Raw genomic sequence first — 18,044 nt, 5'->3', positions numbered from 1 at the left:
AGTGTCTGACTCTTGATTTTGGCTTAGGTCATGATCTCAGGGTCGTGACATTGAGCCCTATGTAGCGCTCAGTGCTCAGCAGGGAGTCTGCTTGAGATTCTCTCCCCCTCTCTCTGCCCCTCCCCGGCTTGTGAACTCTCTCTAAAAAAATAAATAAAATAGAAACCAAATTGTGAGTAGAACCTCCAGGTTTTCCTGGGAAGATTATTTTGTCATTAGGAACATTAATGATGCTGCAGATATCTTTGTCCTGGTCTCATACAGATTGGGAGTTGTTCCACTCCTTAACCATTAGTGATGGCTTTGGGCTGAAGTGTTCACCATCCCCTCCCCCCACAATTCCTACATTGAAGCCCTAACTCCCTTATCTCAGAATGCATTTGAAGATAAAGTCTTTATAGAGTTAATTAAGTTAAAATGGTGTCAGCAGAACAGACCCAACCCAAGTGACTGGTATCTTTACTAGAAGTGGAAATTTGGACAAAGTTGTGGACAGCAGGAAGGCCATGTGAAGACAGAGGGAGAAGACAACTATCTACAAGCTGAGGAGAGAGGCCTGAAATAGAGTCTTCCCTCATGATCCTGAAAAGGGACCAACTCTGGTGACACACTGACCTCAGAATTCAAGCCTCCACACTGAGAAAATAAATTTCTGTTGTTCAAGCCACCCAGTATGCAAGACTGCTTTGGCAGACCCAGGAAACTCCTACAGGTCTTAATGCCCTTTTAGTGTTTTCCAAATTAAGGAAGGCCTTTCCATTCTGTGAGTTCTGTATTAGAAATGGATATTGCATTTCTCAAAATATTTCTATCATGGAAAAAAGACCCATCACATAAAACTCATCCTGACAACAATTGCCAAGTGTATATTACAATATTATTAATCACATGCATGTTGTCCTGCAACAGAGCCTTAGAATCACCCCAAATCAGCCCACATGACCGAAGCTTCTACACACACCAAACAATTCCCCATCAATCCCCACCCCCAGCCTTGGCCTCCACCATTTATCTTCATTCCTATGAGTTTGACTACTTTAGGGTTCTCATATAGGTGGAATCATGTGGTATTTGTCATTTTGTAACTGGTTCATTTCATTTAGCATGGTGCTCTCAAGTTCACACATGTTGTAGCATATGACGGGATTTCCTTCTCTTTTAAGACAAATAATATTCCATTGTATGAACACATCACATTTTCTTTATTCTTTCATCCAGCAATGTACATTTAGGTCATTTCCATCTCTTGGATATTGTAAATACTGCTGCAGTGCATTTTCTCAAATGTTTTCCTGGCACTCAGTGAGATTGAAAAAAATATTCTTATATACATCATCTAATGTAACAAAGTACCTTTATAAATTTCTAAAGTTTAAATATTTGCTACTCTTCAAATAAATCTTGCCTCATTGTGATTTGTGTTGATATCAGTTCATTAATAATTTAAGATTTTTTCACCAAATATTTTTCCATAATGGCTCTTTGTGGGGTTCAGGAAGTTTGCATATGATATAAGGGTTTCCTAATTCTTATTTAGTAGTTTTCTAGTAAATCTTTAGGATAGGAAGTAGCTTCCTAGATGTGAGGCAGAGAGCAGAAAAATAATAAAGTGATTGCTATACTTAACTATATCCAAAGAAAACTGTAGTTTTACTAAATCATTTTTATATACCCTTTGCTTGTTAGAATAGCACATATTGTTTTATTAATGAAAAAAGAATTCAATAAGCAATTTTAAAATGAGACAATATCTATTAGATTTCAATGAAATATGAAACTTTTAGCAATATGCTATCAGTTCCCTCATCTGTAAAATGTAGGTAGATAATAGCATCTTCCTTATAGATTTCCTGTGAAAATACTCTGTAGTGATATACATAAAATGCTTATCATCATGTGCATTGGAAAGTAATGCTGTATTCATTTTTCCACAAGGATGATTATAGCTTTTTTTATGCTTGAAGACTGAAATTTTCAAAATATATTCTGTTGTTGCAAAGTGGATCACTTTTATGAATTCTTCTTACAGTTTGATGATCCCTTTGGAATACAAATTCAGGCTTCTGTGCATGTATGTGTGTGTTTCTGTCTGTCTATATATCTATATCTTAAATAATACTTAGAGTCTTATAATGAAAATCTATCCTCCTCACTTCTGACTCTCAGAAACAACTTCTTTATTGTAAATTATAACTCTGTATTTTTAAATTAGCCCCTTATGCAGTGTTTTCATTTTTCAGCTTTTGACTTTTTCTAATAATTTTTCTGAAAAAAATTGCATGTAGTTCTCTTACATATCTTAAAACATAATTTCCCTTACCCAATATAATTAATTATGAGAAACCAATTTTGATGTTTATTGTTTTATTACATAAATGTTTAGCACCTTATGACATATGAATCTTATCTGTTGACACACCAGGTAGGATATGATGAAAACATTCTCTTTCTAATTTTTTTGTCTTGACCTTTTAAATTGTCAACTTTTCTTTCTTTTCTTTTTTCCAATCAGTTCATCTCTGGTTTATCCCTCTCCACCAGAAATTTAAATCTCTTTTCTGTAGATTCAGGTGCATGGGACAGTTTATCAGTTCCAGGTTTTACTCGCCGACATCCCTTTTGGGATTGAGCATACGCATACATATACACCTATATCTAAAAAGATAGAGGAGGAAAGAATATTTACCTCTGGGCAAAGGACTGGGAAACAGTGCTGGGAGTGAGGATATTTTACTGACTTTGCATCTTTTTCAAAAGATTTTATTTATTTATTTGACAGAGAGAGAGCACAAGCAAGGGGGGTGGCAGGCAGAGGGAGAGGGAGAAGCAGACCCCCTGCTGAGCGGGGAACTCGACCTGGGGCTCCATCCCAGGACCCTAGATCATGACCTGAGCCGAAGGCAGACACTTAACTGACTGAACCACCCAGGCGCTCCTCTGTATCGTTTTTTAAAGTTTTCCTGTATGTGTATCTATGAACTAGTACCCTCTCTGTCCCACCAAAATTTTTAAAAGAGCATTAGATCTCTAAGGCAAGTTGTAGAGCTATGTGCATACATAATCCATTTTTAAAGAAATTAAGACAGCAAACATGCACAAAAAAATAAAAGCCCTAACTACGTACAAGTCCTTCTTTAGGGATGTGTGAGGCTGTGTAAACGTGGAGGAAAGATTGCAGAAAATTTTCTTATGCATCCTGTTGCTGGTGCAGTCCAGAGGTACACGTGAAGCCCCGCCTCCAGCCGCGCCCCCGGAGCTGATTTCCTCCCACAGTCCCGCCCGCCAAGCTTATTTCGGCCACATTCTTGCCCCTGGAATTGGTCTCCGCCCGCCGTACCTCCCCTCGACTACGACCCCGCCCATTGCCACGCCCCAGGGCTTGTCACCGCCCACCTGCCCGCCCGCCCTCTCGCTGTTCCCGCCCACAGCCGTACCCCCCAGACCTGGTCTCCGCCCCGACACCTGGCACTGCCCACAGCCCCGCCCCTTAGGGCTGGTCTCCGTTCCCGGTGCTAACCCTGCCCGAGGCGGTGGGTCCCTCCCTCACTGAACCAAAAATCCTGGCCGGCGGCTGCGATACGCGGCGGCCGACCCCGCCCGACCCAACTCAGATCCCCTAAACTTCCCTCTCCGCGGCGGCTCCACAGAGACCGGAACTGGGGCGCGAGGCGACCAGCCCGAGACCGGAAGCGGAAGCGTGGGGCGGTGCCGTGGAAGAAGCCTCGGGTGGTTGCTGCGTGGGGAGTGCGCTCTTCCCCGGGGGACCGGTTTCACGTGGTATGTTTGGCCTCGGGGCGAGGGGCCGGACTCGGAGCGCGGCGGGCAGACCGGGGCTTCCGGTAGGCGCCCAGGGAGGGGCACGGGCCGCGAGCATTTCCAGACACGGGCTCTGGCGTCCCCGCGTCCCTCTGTCCCCAGCCGGAGTCCCGTTTCCTCCCCTGGGCTGTTTCCTCAGGTCGGTCCCAAGCCGGTGTCTCCCGACTCCGGGCACCGCCGCCCCCCCCCCCACCTCTGAGGGCTGGCTTTGCCCCGGCAGGGGACTTTGAGCAATGTCTGGAGGCATTGTTTTGGTTGTACTAATGGGGGTGTGGGGAGGCGCAGCTAGCTTCTAGCGGGCGGAGGCCGGGGTTGCAGCTCCGCATCTTACGGTGCACGGAGCAGCACCCCTCCTCCAAAAGACGATGCCAAATCTGTAGTGCCGGGCTCGGGACTTCGTGCTGTAGGGCCCCCACATCTCTGAAATCCTGGGTCAGCCGTGGAAATTGTTTCAAAGTCAGCTGAGTCACTTACCGCCCCCTAAGTGACAAGCCCGGTTGAAAGTGTCTGGCATCTTTGAGCGCCTGGGTGGCTCAGTCGGTTAAGCGTCAGACCCCGGGGTTTCACTCGGGTCACAGGATCTCAGGGTCCTGGGATCCAGCAACCCTCTGGGCTCCTTGCTTCTCCCTCCCTCGCCCTCCCCTTCCGCTCCTCCTCCCCTCCTCTCTCGCAAATAAATAAATAAATAAAATCTTTTTTTAAAAAAATAAAAAAACATAAAGTGTATATATATATAGTCACCATAAAATCTTTATCCAGCCAGATGAGTTGAGTAAGTCAGATGCACACACAGTATGATGCTGCTTTCTTCCACTTGGGGTGCAGATGGCTGGTCGGGAATCTGGTAAATCCAGTCACTGCCAAAATTTACACTTTAAATAAATGAAAAAAAAAAAAAAGACGGATGGGTGGTCTATTTATCCATGAACAATTACTCTCTATAAAAAGGCCTCAAAAACGATCTTTGTGTCTTTTTTTTTTCCCCCAGACAAGAAAAGCATCTCTTGAACTCAAATTTGTGTTAAAACCAGCTTCAGGGTCCACCAGTCTCACTGATCTGTGGATTTTTGTGACCAGGTGAGGACCATGAGGAACTTGTAACAGGTTCCAGAAGCCTCCACTGTGCAGATGAGCTGTTGATGGGCTTCCCTGTACTCAGGCTGTAAACACAAAAGAGCCGCTAAGAGTGAGGGTATTTTTTTTTTCTTTAAAGATTTTATTTATTTATTTGACAGACAGAGATCACAAGTAGGCAGAGAGAGAGGAGGAGGCAGGCTCCCCGCTGAGCAGAGAGCCAGATGCGGATGCGGGGCTCTATCCCAGGACCCTGGGATCATGACCTGAGCCAACCTCAGCCGAAGGCAGAGGCTTTAACCCACTGAGGCACCCAGATACCCGAGTGAGGGTATCTTAAGAAAAATTATTTGTATGTTTGATGGATTATGTTCAAAGGAAAGATACTAAGGTGAGTGTGGTTATGTGTATGGAAATAAGGCAATAAATACATTTATATGCAAACAAGGACACAGTAAACAAATATGTAAATCACTAAATGTAATGGTAGAGAAATACAGATTTTCTTGCATTCTGTCCTACTAAAATTTCAGGATTTTATATGTAAGGATAAATATATAAAACTTTTACATGTATACGTAATATTACAAGTTCTCCCACTAAAGATTAGCAGGACTTCTCAGCAGCGTTCCCGAGACCCGTTCAGTTTGAAATCTAAAGCCCTATAAATGCTCCACAAGGATTAAAAATATATGGACATCTGGGGGAAAAATTCTTTGAACTTCTTTATGTTAGTAACAGAAATTTAAAATTGAATTGACCAGCAATGGATTTTTTTTTTTTTATAATGAGATTTAACATTATTTAGAGGAATACCCAACAACTTGTGTGTTGAAGGTAGGGCACTTGTTTCCACAAAGACTGTCCTCTCTACCTTGCCTTCTGGCAGGAATTAACTTTTATTTCTTAAAACTTTTCTGAAATAGAGGCGCCTGGGTGCCTAAATGGGTTAAGCATCTGCTCTCGGCTCGGGTCGTGATCACAGGGTCCTGGGATTGAGCCCCACATCAGCTCTCCGCTCAGGCGGGAGTCTGCTTCTCCCTTTCCCTCTGTGATCTCTCTCACTTGTGCTCTCTCTAAAATAAATAAATGAAATCTTTAAAAGAAAAAAAAACTTCTGAAATAACAGTCTGGTAATTGATGTTACAGAGGATCCTGTTAAGTAGTCTTCTGTTGTTGGGTTTTACTAATTCCATGTATGGGTGCACGTGTGTCCCAATTTCATTCTAGATTTCCTGTAATGTTTTGGAAGAGAGTGTTTATTTGTCATGCAGTAGATATTCTTTGAGTGCACAGTTTATGGCGAGCAACCCTCCTTGTTTATTTGAAACTGACAGGCTTACCAGGACACAGGACATTTAGTATTCAAACCAGGACAGTTCTAGACAAACCAGCGTGGCTCATGCTCTCCGTGAGCCAGGCCCTGGGCCAGATAACAGAGACCTGGGAGAGCCAGACTGACCTTGTTCTGCCTTCATGGAACTTAGATTCTAATAGGGAATTAGAATTAAATAGGGAATTAAAATTACTTAATTGTTTTAATTTAATTCTGTGTTTTTTTCAGTATTCCAAGATTTCGTTGTTTATGCACCACTCCCAGTGCTCCATGCAATCCATGCCCTCCTTAATACCCACCACCAGGCTCACCCATCCCCCCGGCCCCCCCAAAACTCTCAATCAGTTTGTTTCTCAGAGTCCACAGTCTCTCATAGTTCGTGTCCCCCTCTGATTTCCCCCAATTCACTTTTCCTTTCCTTGTCCTAATGTCCTCCATGTTATTCCTTATGCTCCATGAGTAAGTGAAACCATATGATAATTGACTCTCTCTGCTTGACTTATTTCACTCAGCATAATCTCCTCCAGTCCTGTCCGTGTTGATACAAAAGTTGGGTATTCGTCCTTTCTGATGGAGGCATAATACTCCATAGTGTATATGGACCATAACCTCTTTATCCATTTCTCTGTTGAAAAGCATCTTGGTTCTCTCCACAGTTTGGCGATTGTGGCCATTGCTGCTATGGACATTGGGGTACAGATGGCCCTTCTTTTCACTCCATCTGTATCTTTGGGGTAAATACCCAGTAGTGCAACTGCAGGGTCATAGGGAAGCTCTGTTTTTAATTTTTTGAGGAATCTCCACATTGTTTTCCAAAGTGCTTACACCAACTTGCATTCCCACCAACAGCGTAAGAGGGTTCCACTTCTCCACATCCTCTCCAACACTTGTTGTTTACTGTCTTGCTGATTTGGGCCCTTCTAACTGGTGTGAGGTGGTATCTCACTGTGGTTTTGATTTGAATCTCCCTGAGGGCTAGTGATGATGAACGTTTTTTCATGTGTCTGATCGCCATTTGTATGTCTTTGGAGAAGTGTCTGTTCATGTCTTATGCCCATTTTTTTTTACATGATTATCAGTTTTTGGGGTGTTGAGTTTGAAGAGCTCTTAATAGATCTTGGAAATCAGCCCTTTGTCTGTAGTATCATTTGCAAATATCTTCTCCCATTCCGTGAGTTGCCTCTTCGTTTTGTTGACTATTTCTTTTGCTGTGCAGAAGCTTTTGATCCTGATGGAGTTCCAAAAGTCCACTTTTTTTATTTTACTTGTTTTTAAGATTTTATTTACTAGAGAGAGCACAAGCAGGGTGACAGGCAGAGGGAGAAGCAGACTCACCACTGAGCAGGAAGCCCAGTGTGGGGCTCGATCCTGGAACTCCAGGATCATGACCTGAGCCAAAGGAGGACCCTTAACCGACTGAGCCACCCAGGCCCCCAGGAATTGTGATTTTAAACAACTCATGACAGGAGTGATGTGGGATCTTGGCACATAGAACTCAGTCGAGGGAACAGGGAGGCCTTGAGAAGGGCTGATATTGACCTTCAGGGCTGAGGTTGGGGTCAGATTTAGCTAGCTGTAGAGTTTTTGGAGCAAGGGAGTATTTTCAAGAGAGCATTTCAGGCAAAGGGAGTGGCATAAAGACAACCCCAGAGCAGGAGAGAGAGAGCCTTGTGTCCTCCATGAGCTGGGAAGACCTGAATGGCTGAGCCGAGCCAGCAAAGTGGGGAGCACAGAGCAGGGCAGGCTGGACTAGGTCAGGTCTTAGATTGGACTCTGCTCTGGGGCTAGTAGAGGACATGGTAGCGATGTGAGCACCGGGAGGAGGTGATTCACCTTTGGTCTGTGCATGTGGATTAAAATGGACTTCAGGATTCAGAAGGAAGACTTCAGAGGCAAGACCGGGCATGGTAAGAGGAAGTGAAGGGATAAGGTGATGGTTCCCTAAGCCCCGATGGTGGTTGTGGAGTAGGAAAGAAGTGGGAAGAGGAGACCCGGGAGTTCAGAACTGAGAAAATGCAACGATGCTTTCATTCGTGCTTGCGTTTGTCAGATGGTACCGGGCCCTTTCTCTGCCCCCAGCTCCTGTCCATGCGAACCTACAGGCCTCCCCCTCACCCAGGCCCATGCTTTCATCCTGCTTTGCCACTCATAGGCCCCCTCCTCCGCATCCTGGAAGAAGTCAGGCCTGAGCAGTCCACGGCTTCCCTGTCTACTGCGGGAACCACGAGTCACCTGTAGCTATTTCAATGAAACCAATAAGAAACACAATCAGAATTTCGTTTTTTTTTTTTTTTCATTCGTCCTGGCCACATTTCAAGGGCTCAGTATCCACATGTGGCTGTAGCTACCAGCTGGACAGAGCAGAGTTAGAGGACATCTCTGGCATCCCAGAAAGTTCTGCTGGGCAGCACTGGCTCCAGATGGCCCATCCTCTCCAACCTTCTTCCAGCATGGACATGCATCCGCTGCAGGCGTCACTGAATCTCTAAACTGAGCACAGACCCCTCTGCCCTCCTGTGACATGTCACCTGTCAGAAGACCCTGATGGGGTCCTGAGAGCCTGAAAGTGCCCCAGGTATCTGCTTGGCCTGCTTTTCCTCAGGGGCTCCGGGAGCGGCTGGATCCCAGCCCTCTCATGGCTCAGCTGTGACTGGGCTCTTCCAAAGTGCAGATCGGGTCCCTGGTGGGGAGAAAGGAGACACCCTGCCGCTGCAGAAGGGAAGGAGGCTCCACAGCAGTGGTCTGTGGCTGCTGGAACAAATGACCGGAGACTCGGACAGCAACACGGATTTTTTCTCCCATTCTGGAAGGCAGACCCTCAGTGGTCATCAGGGCTGCATTCCTTCCAGAGGCTCTAGGGGAGACTCCTTTCCTGTGTCTTTTCCATCTTGATGGGTCCGTAATCAAAGGAACGAGACTGATTGATACAACGCGAAAGTCAAGCAAAGCTTTATTTCATGCCAAGCATTGAGAATCAAACCAACCCGTCAGAGCTGCCTCTTAAAGAGAGGACGACCCCTCCCAGCCTTACCGGCTAACTTTTAAAGGGCAAGGGCCATGTGGTTGAGCCTGGCCACACACAGGTGACCGATGGGATTGCAACACACAGAGAAAGCTGCACAGTCATGCTCGGTCACACACAAGTGACCATTTGAATCACAATTTATTCTATAGTAGCTATTTGAACTAGCCTATCACCTTGGTCAGAATTGGCACCCAAAAGGTGGGGCCCACATTCTTTGGTAGCTAGGGAGACAGTGTGTGCCCCCACTGATCAGATGTCTCCACCTGGCCTGACCGGCCCTTGTATTTGGGCTTTGTTACCTGGGACTGGTTTCCCGGACTTGCTTTTAAGTAAATCCTGGGGCGTGGGGGTGAGGGGGAGGTTATCAGTTTAAGTTTTACTGAATAAACAACAAAATTACTGTTTAATCGGATGGAATTGCTCTGGCTAAATAGGCCCTTAAAATCTCATAGAGGCCACCTGCCTTCCTTGGCTGGTGGCTCCTGCCTCTGTCTTCAGGGCGGGGCGGTGTAGGTAGGTAGCAGCTTCCAGCCTCTTTCTCTGACTCCTGCTTCCATCATCCCAGCGCCTTCTCTGACCTGACCACCTTACCTCCCTCTTGTAAGGCCTCTTGTGATGACCTTGGGCTCACCCGGATAATTCTGGATACTGTCCACATCTTTCCTTATCACAGCTCCACAATCCCTTGTGCGTGGAAGCTCACACGTTCACAGATTCTGAGGAGTGGAGTCTGGACACCTTTGGGACAGGGGGCGGTAATCTGTCCGCACAGGCCCAGGAGGCAAAGAGGCCCTGAACGCTCTCTCCACCCGGCCCAGACTCTTAGTGTCCCAGGTTCCCCTCCCTGCTCACACTCAGCAGCCTTTATTGCGTTGATCTGTTGGGTGCAGGGAGGGCACACAGACCTCAAGAAGCTGGGTTCTATGTAGTTACATTTGATTCCTGAACTCCAGGGAAAGGAGGCATTCGATCCCTAGGAAACATCCCTTTTTATAGGGATGATACTGCTTTGAAACTTTTTTTTTTCACTTAATTTTAATTTAGTTTAAAATTTTTAAATTCACTTAATTCTAATTTAATTTTTTTTCACTTAAACTTATTGGAGATGAGAATGTCTATCAATACCTACAGATCATCTGTTTCTTTTTTGGCTGGGAGAGTATCTTCATTCTATGGGTAGTCCCTAGTTCATGGAGCTGATTCCCTATTGATGGTCCTTTGATATTCTAAATAAGGCCGGGGTGAATCATCACACCCTTGACCTTTAGTATTTGTGTCCTTGTCCTTTAGTATTTGTGTATCCTGAGATAGGTTCCTAGATTGTGGTTGGCAGGGAAGGTGTAAATGTTGCCGCATTTTGCCTGCAGCTGGCAGTTTTCCTTCCTTGGGAATTATGTCCAGCAGTGTATGAGCGTGCCTTTCCAGACAGGCTTGCCAAGAGGAGATGTGGTCCACTAGGTCTGTTGATCTGACAGGTTTAAAAAAAAAAAAAAAGTTATCTGTGTAGTTGTCGTGTGCATCTCTGTTATTATGAGTAAGATAGAAGATCGCGGGAGGTTCCACCAAGGGTCCTGTCCTGGAAATGGTAGTGGTGAAAACCAGAGGGTTCTGGGCTGAGGAGGAGGTGGGATGCGAGGAAATGAGTCAGAGCGAGCCCCTGTGCCTGGGATCAGAGAGCGAGGGGCTGGGCAGTAAAAGAGAGAAAACGGAAGATAGATTGATTTCACTACTGAAAAACACTGCATCGGGTTTCCACGGTGTAAGAAAGGGTCCAGTAGAGTGGTGGGGCCGGCAGGGCAGGGCAGGCATGAGACAGTCCGTTGTGCGCAGCTCCTCGAACAGCAGGCGGGACAGAGCCCAGAACAGAGCCGCAGACCCTGACCTGATACAGAACGGGGGCAGCTCAAGTCTGGAACAGGAGGGAGGGCAGGAACCGTGGTGCATGCGGCCGCTGGAAGGGGGGGGGGGTGTGCTACGTGGGCAGGTAGAGTTCCTCCCGTAAAGGTTACTCTGAGAAGTAGGAGGCAGGACCAGCTGCTGCAAGCGAGGGTGTGTTTCTTATCTGTTGTCCCCCGACAGATTGTCCCAAACCTCAGCGACTGAAGACAATAATGATCATGTGGCATCGCTCATGGTTTTTGTGGTTCAGGAATTCAGAGCAGCTCAGCTAGAAGGTTCTAGCTCAGGGACTTGATGAGTTGCCGGCGGGATGTCCACTGGGGCTGCAGCAATCTGAAGTCTTGCCGGGCGCTGAGGGTTCTCTGCCAAGGCAGTTGGCTTCCAGGCCGGCACACCGGTGCTGCTGTCAGAGGGAGGCTTCAGTTCCTCTCCGAGTCACCTCCAGGGTACTCTTGTCACGCGGATGGGCTTGGGTCACCGAGGACCATTTAGGAAGCTGGTTCCTCTGGAGGGAAGAAGGGAGGGCATGTGGGGCGTAAAGAGATGGGAGCAGGTGGGCGGGTAGGGAGCTGCACGGCCGTACAGGGTGCCGCGCAGGGTCAGGGGCTCTGCGTGTTTGTGACCGTGTTGCCCTAGAGGTGGCAGCACGACAGAGCAGGCAGAGGTTTGGAATCGCGCCTGGTGGGAGCGCTGCTGGGCAGGCGTGAGGGTGGGCGGAGAGATGAGATCGTGAGATCCAAGTGTGGGACGCGGGAAGGGAGGACAGGCTTGCCTGAGGAGCAGGAGAGCGGCTGGACCGAGTCCTTTGTGTGGTAGAGAGACGCGGAGTGAACAAGGGCGCGTCTGGGAGGCTGGGTTCAGAGAGACGTCTCTGAGCTGCTGGTCTAGATGGTAGAACGGGGCCGGAAAGACAGGGTCCAGGGTGGTGCCGAAGGAAGGTGCGGCCCGCGTGGATGGGGGAACCTCGCAACCCAGTGAGGGTCATCCGCTCGCCCTCTGACGTCATACCCAGTGAGGGTCATCCGCTCGCCCTCTGACGTCATACCCAGTGAGGGTCATCCGCTCGCCCTCTGACGTCATCTGACGGTGGTGGGACTGGCGGGGGAAGGACTGATGGGAGGCAGGTGCCAGCGTGTCCAGCTGGTAAAGGGTCGCAGCCGGGGCTGTGTGTGCAACAAGCACTTGGATGGGAAGAACGTGCCCTGAGACTCGGTGAGCCTGAGGCTTCCCTGGGGGCGGCGCAGGCCCGTGCTGGTCGTACCGGTTAGGACAAGAGGACAAGTTCTGCCGTCACATGCCCTGCGTTCATCCCCTTCTGAGCAAAGTAAAGACCCAGGACTGGAGACCCCACGTGTGCTTCCAAGGAGGACACGGTGGGCAGGCTGCGACAGGTCCGTCCTCAGTAGCCTGGGGAGGGAGAGAGGCTGTGAAGGCTCCTGTTTCCCCGTTTCTTCCAGAACCTGGCCTGCGTGCGCGGTGGGGAGGAGAGGAGGAGCATCCGGGTTCTCTGTCTGATTCACAGGATGGCGGCCGTGGTTCTGTCCCCCACTTGTGGTAAGCTCGGGGGTCCCCAGAGTCCAAGCATTAAAGGCCCCTGCACCACAGAGCGGGAAGCACAGGGGCCCCATGTGGTTCTTGGGATTTGGGGTTTTGCTGGTTTGGGCGACTGTGAAGATGTCACCTGTGTGGTGAATATGGGAGTTTTTGAATTATGCCTCAAATTCTTTCTGTAAACTTGATAAAGTAACAGTGCTGGCCCTTGAACTTCAGTTTCCTCCACTGTGAAATGGGAATCATCGCCTTTTCCTCCAGTGCAGTCATCGCCTTTTCCTCCAGTGCAGTCAGAGTCTTGGCCTTGGTGAGACAGGGCTCTGCTCTGGCCTCCTGTGAAGGCTGTGTGTGCATGCGTGTGCATGTGCATGTGTGTGTGTGTGTGTGTGTGTGTGTGTGTGTGTGTGTGTTGGGGTATGGTCAGTTACAGGTAGGTGGGCAAGCCCCCACACAGGTGAGTGCTAGAATACAGAGCCATCCCGACCTCCTCGGACTCATTTCTTTTTCTCCAGCTCAGCCTTCCCTGTTCTCAGCCTCTCCTCAAAAAGGATGCACAGAGGAGGAAGGGTCGGTGCATGGCTTCCTGACAAGCTGGTTACCGGTGAGTCAGATACTCCTGTTTCCAAATCATCATTCCCTTGATCAGCGGTCGGATTATCTCTCAGTGACCTGGAGCCCCACAGCCAAACCAGGCCTCGGGCAGCGCAGGGTCTCCGGGCATCTGATGGGGGTGAGGGGCTGCCCAGCCAGCTGCCGTGTTTGTCAACACTTTCTATGCAGCAAAGCTTCCTCCACGGTCACTGGCTACGTCCTGTCCCACTGAGAATTTTAAGGGGAAGGTAAACTCAAGTGTCCTAGACTCAAGTGATTGATGGTGGCTGTGAGGAAATCACTCATTCATTTACCAAGTATTTCTCTGGCATCTGCCATGTCCCGGGCCTATGCTCAACCCCGAGACTGAGGGAGATAAGACTGCAGGATTTCACAGTTTCCCGGGAATAAGGGACTCACCTATGTGTTAGAGGTACGCTTCACCTTGGCAGTGGGCGTCAGTAGATAGGAGCACTGCAGGCTGAGCCCAGAAGCAGTGGAGAGCACAGCTCAGAACCCTGCCCGTGTATCTTAAGCTTGGGGTTCCCCGTTTCTGTTCCTGTCCCCTTATCAACTTGGTGGGGGTAGTCCTTGGCTAAGCCTTGATTCTTGTGACGGCTCAGGACTTGGTGACCTTCGAGGATGTGGCCGTGGAGTTCACGCAGGAGGAGTGGGCACTGCTGGACCCCTCTCAGAGAACACTGTACAGAGACGTGATGCGGGAGAACTGCAGGAACCTGGCATCCCTGGGTAAGCCCCGCCTCAGCCCTGCGTTTATTGAATGACTCAGGTGACAAGACTTCCTTTTGTCCTTTTTTTTTTTTTTAATTGTCAGAACATTCCCATACCATAAAATTCACCATTGTAACTATTCTAAAGCGTACAGCGCAGCAGCTTTTGCTGCATTGGCATTGCCCTGCAGCTAGAACACTGTCCAAATGGGGAACAGTGTCAGCCCCTCTCAGCCCCGCCCCCCGAAGTGCTCAGTACCCGGTACCTTTCCCCCTGCCCCCGCCGGCAGCCACTAGTTTGCCTCCTGTTTCTGTGGCCGCGCCTGTTGAGAACGGTTCATATCATCGGCGTTCCCCAAGATCTGATCTCTTTTGTCTGGCTTCTTGCTTTCCGCAGCATAGTCGTTCAAGGTCCAGCTATGGCGTGGCCTGTACCAGCTCATTATTCCTCGTCGTGACTGAATCACATTCACATTTTTAAAATTCATTCATTGGTTGATAAGCATTTGGTGGTTTCGCACTGACCAGCTGTTGCAGACAGTGCTGCTGTGAATATTTGTGTCCAGGCTGTCCTTTCCACGTGTTTCTGCTTTTGCTGGGCACGGGTCTGGGAGGGGAAGGCTGCGTCATGTGTTACCACGTTTAGCCTTTTGGGGAGCTGCGCACCATTTTCCACGGCAGCTGCGCGGAGGTGTGAGGGCTCTCGTTTCCCCGCATCCCCCCAACACTTGTTTTCCCGGGTGTAGCCATCCTCATGGTTGCGAAGGGGGAGTCCGTGGTGGTTTTGATTTGCATTGCCCTCATCACCAATGACGCTGAGCACTTTTTCACAAAGTAGTCGGCGGTTTGTAGGTCTTCTGTGGAGAAGTGTCTGTTCGAGCCCATTTGAAATTCGGTTGTTTATCTTTTGTTCTTGGACTATAAAGATTGGTCATATATCGTGAGTGCTGATTCCTTATCCAAAGTATGATTCGGAAGTAATTTCTCCCATGTGGTGGTATGTTTTGCACACCAGAGTTCTTCATAGTTAAAAGTCTGTTTCTGGGTTTGTGTGTCTCTTCCCCTCCGCCTTTGCTTGTTCGTTTTGTTTCTTAAATTCCACATATGAGTGAAATCATATTTTTCCAAAGAAATCCAGATGGCCAACAAACACATGAAAAAGTGCTCAGCATCACTCAGCATCAGGGAAACACACATCAAAACCACAGTGAGGTACCACCGCAAACCTGTCAGAATGGCGAAAATCAACAACACAAGAAACAGGTGTTTGTGAGGATATGGAGAAAGGGGAACCATCTTGCTCTCTTGGTGGGAAGGCAAACTGGTATACCCATTCTGGAAGACAGGGTGGAGAGTCCTCAAAAAGTTAAAAACAGAGCTACCCTATCAACAGTATTTATCCAGAGGGTACAAAATTTCTGGTTCAAAGGGACACCTGTACCCCAGTGCTTATAGCAGCAGTGTCCACTTCTGTAGGAGACTGTTTTTTCCCCCATTGAATTGTTTTTTGACAATTGAAATGACCACAGACATATGGGTTTACGCTCACTTGATCCTGTTCTGTTAATCTCTGTGTCTCCTTGTGCTGGTGCTGCGGCGTGTCTAGTACTCCAGCTTTGACCTAAGTTTTGATGTCAGGAATTGTGAGAATTCCTATTTTGTTCCTTTTCAAGACTCCTCTATTTGAGATCCTTGGCAAATCCACATGAATTTTAGGGTCAAGTTTGTCCATTTATTCAAGTAAGAGCTGTTGGAGTTTTGGTGCTGATTGTGCTGAATCAGTATATCACTTTGGTTAGTATTGTCACCTTAACAGTATCAAGTTTTCCAAGACACATCTTTCTGTCACTAATTTTTTTATTTGATTCTATTATATTCAGAGAAAATACTTTCTATGATTTCACTGCTTTTAAATTTATTCAGTCTCATTTTATGGCCTAACATATGGTCTGTCTGATCTGGAGGTTCCATATGTATATGGATGAATGTGTATTCTGTGGTGGAGCGGAGTATTTTATATGTCTGTTAGGTCTGGTGAGTTTGTAGGATTGCTTAAGTCCTCCTTTTCCTTGTTAACGTTCTAACTAGTTGTTCTACCCATTGTTCGAAGTGGGATGTTCAAGTCTGCAACTATTATAGAACTCTCCATTTCTTTCTCCCTTCAATTATGTCAGTTTGAAATCTAGTACTATAGAATTCTGTTTTTATTAGTCTGTAATTGTTACATCTTCTGGATGAATTACCTTTTTATCATTAAAGAATATCTTTGCATCTCGTAACAGTTTTTTTTTTTTTTTTTTATTTCCAGCATAACAGTATTCATTATTTTTGCACCACACCCCGTGCTCCATGCACTCCGTGCCCTCTATAATACCCACCACCTGGTACCCCAACCTCCCACCCCCCGTCCCTTCAAAACCCTCAGATTGTTTTTCAGAGTCCATAGTCTCTCATGGTTCACCTCCCCTTCCAATTTCCCCCAACTCCCTTCTCCACTCTAAGTCCCCATGTCCTCCATGCTATTTGTTATGCTCCACAAATAAGTGAAACCATATGATAATTGACTCTCTCTGCTTGACTTATTTCACTCAGCATAATCTCTTCCAGTCCCGTCCATGTTGCTACAAAAGTTGGGTATTCATCCTTTCTGATGGAGGCATAATACTCTATCCCCAGGGGTACAGGTCTGTGAATCACCAGGTTTACACACTTCACAGCACTCACCAAAGCACATACCCTCCCCAATGTCCATACATCCACCCCCTTCTCCCAAACCCCCTCCCCCCAGCAACCCTCAGTTTGTTTTGTGAGATTAAAAGTCACTTATGGTTTGTCTCCCTCCCAATCCCATCTTGTTTCATTTATTCTTCTCCTACCCACTTAAGCCCCCATGTTGCATCACCACTTCCTCATATCAGGGAGATCATATGATAGTTGTCTTTCTCTGCTTGACTTATTTCGCTAAGCATGATACGCTCTAGTTCCATCCATGTTGTCGCAAATGGCAAGATTTCATTTCTTTTGATGGCTGCATAGTATTCCATTGTGTATATATACCACATCTTCTTGATCCATTCATCTGTTGATGGACATCTAGGTTCTTTCCATAGTTTGGCTATTGTGGACATTGCTGCTATAAACATTCGGGTGCATGTGCCCCTTTGGATCACTACGTTTGTATCCTTAGGGTAAATACCCAATAGTGCAATTGCTGGGTCATAGGGCAGTTCTATTTTCAACATTTTGAGGAACCTCCATGCTGTTTTCCAGAGTGGCTGCACCAGCTTGCATTCCCACCAACAGTGTAGGAGGGTTCCCCTTTCTCCGCATCCTCGCCAGCATCTGTCATTTCCTGACTTGTTGATTTTAGCCATTCTGACTGGTGTGAGGTGATATCTCATTGTGGTTTTGATTTGTATTTCCCTGATGCCGAGTGATATGGAGCACTTTTTCATGTGTCTGTTGGCCATCTGGATGTCTTCTTTGCAGAAATGTCTGTTCATGTCCTCTGCCCATTTCTTGATTGGATTATTTGTTCTTTGGGTGTTGAGTTTGCTAAGTTCTTTATAGATTCTGGACACTAGTCCTTTATCTGATATGTCATTTGCAAATATCTTCTCCCATTCTGTCAGTTGTCTTTTGATTTTGTTAACTGTTTCCTTTGCTGTGCAAAAGCTTTTGATCTTGATGAAATCCCAATAGTTCATTTTTGCCCTTGCTTCCCTTGCCTTTTGCGTTGTTCCTAGGAAGATGTTGCTGCGGTTGAGGTCAAAGAGGTTGCTGCCTGTGTTCTCCTCAAGGATTTTGATGGATTCCTTTCGCACATTGAGGTCCTTCATCCATTTTGAGTCTATTTTTGTGTGTGGTGTAAGGAAATGGTCCAATTTCATTTTTCTGCATGTGGCTGTCCAATTTTCCCAGCACCATTTATTGAAGAGGCTGTCTTTTTGCCATTGGACATTCTTTCCTGCTTTGTCGAAGATTAATTGACCATAGAGTTGAGGGTCTATTTCTGGGCTCT

General features: G+C 47.1%; 1 protein-coding gene across 1 annotated transcript in view; it reads left to right on the top strand.

Moving 5' to 3' along the window:
* The first annotated feature begins 3,688 nt into the window (after nt 1-3,688).
* ZNF557 (zinc finger protein 557) overlaps nt 3,689-18,044 on the top strand; it is a 28,082-nt gene continuing 13,726 nt past the window's right edge. The window contains exons 1-5 of the mRNA XM_032309860.1: nt 3,689-3,777; nt 4,805-4,893; nt 12,608-12,704; nt 13,214-13,302; nt 13,916-14,042. Coding sequence (XP_032165751.1) covers nt 12,674-12,704; nt 13,214-13,302; nt 13,916-14,042 — 247 coding nt within the window. The 5' untranslated portion in view covers nt 3,689-3,777; nt 4,805-4,893; nt 12,608-12,673. The remainder of the gene's footprint in view (nt 3,778-4,804; nt 4,894-12,607; nt 12,705-13,213; nt 13,303-13,915; nt 14,043-18,044) is intronic.

This window comes from Mustela erminea, chromosome 1, assembly GCF_009829155.1.
Source record: "Mustela erminea isolate mMusErm1 chromosome 1, mMusErm1.Pri, whole genome shotgun sequence".
NCBI classification, from domain to species: domain Eukaryota; kingdom Metazoa; phylum Chordata; class Mammalia; order Carnivora; family Mustelidae; genus Mustela; species Mustela erminea.
Note: the sequence above shows the minus strand (reverse complement) of the source record. Positions and strands in the feature narration are given on the sequence as shown.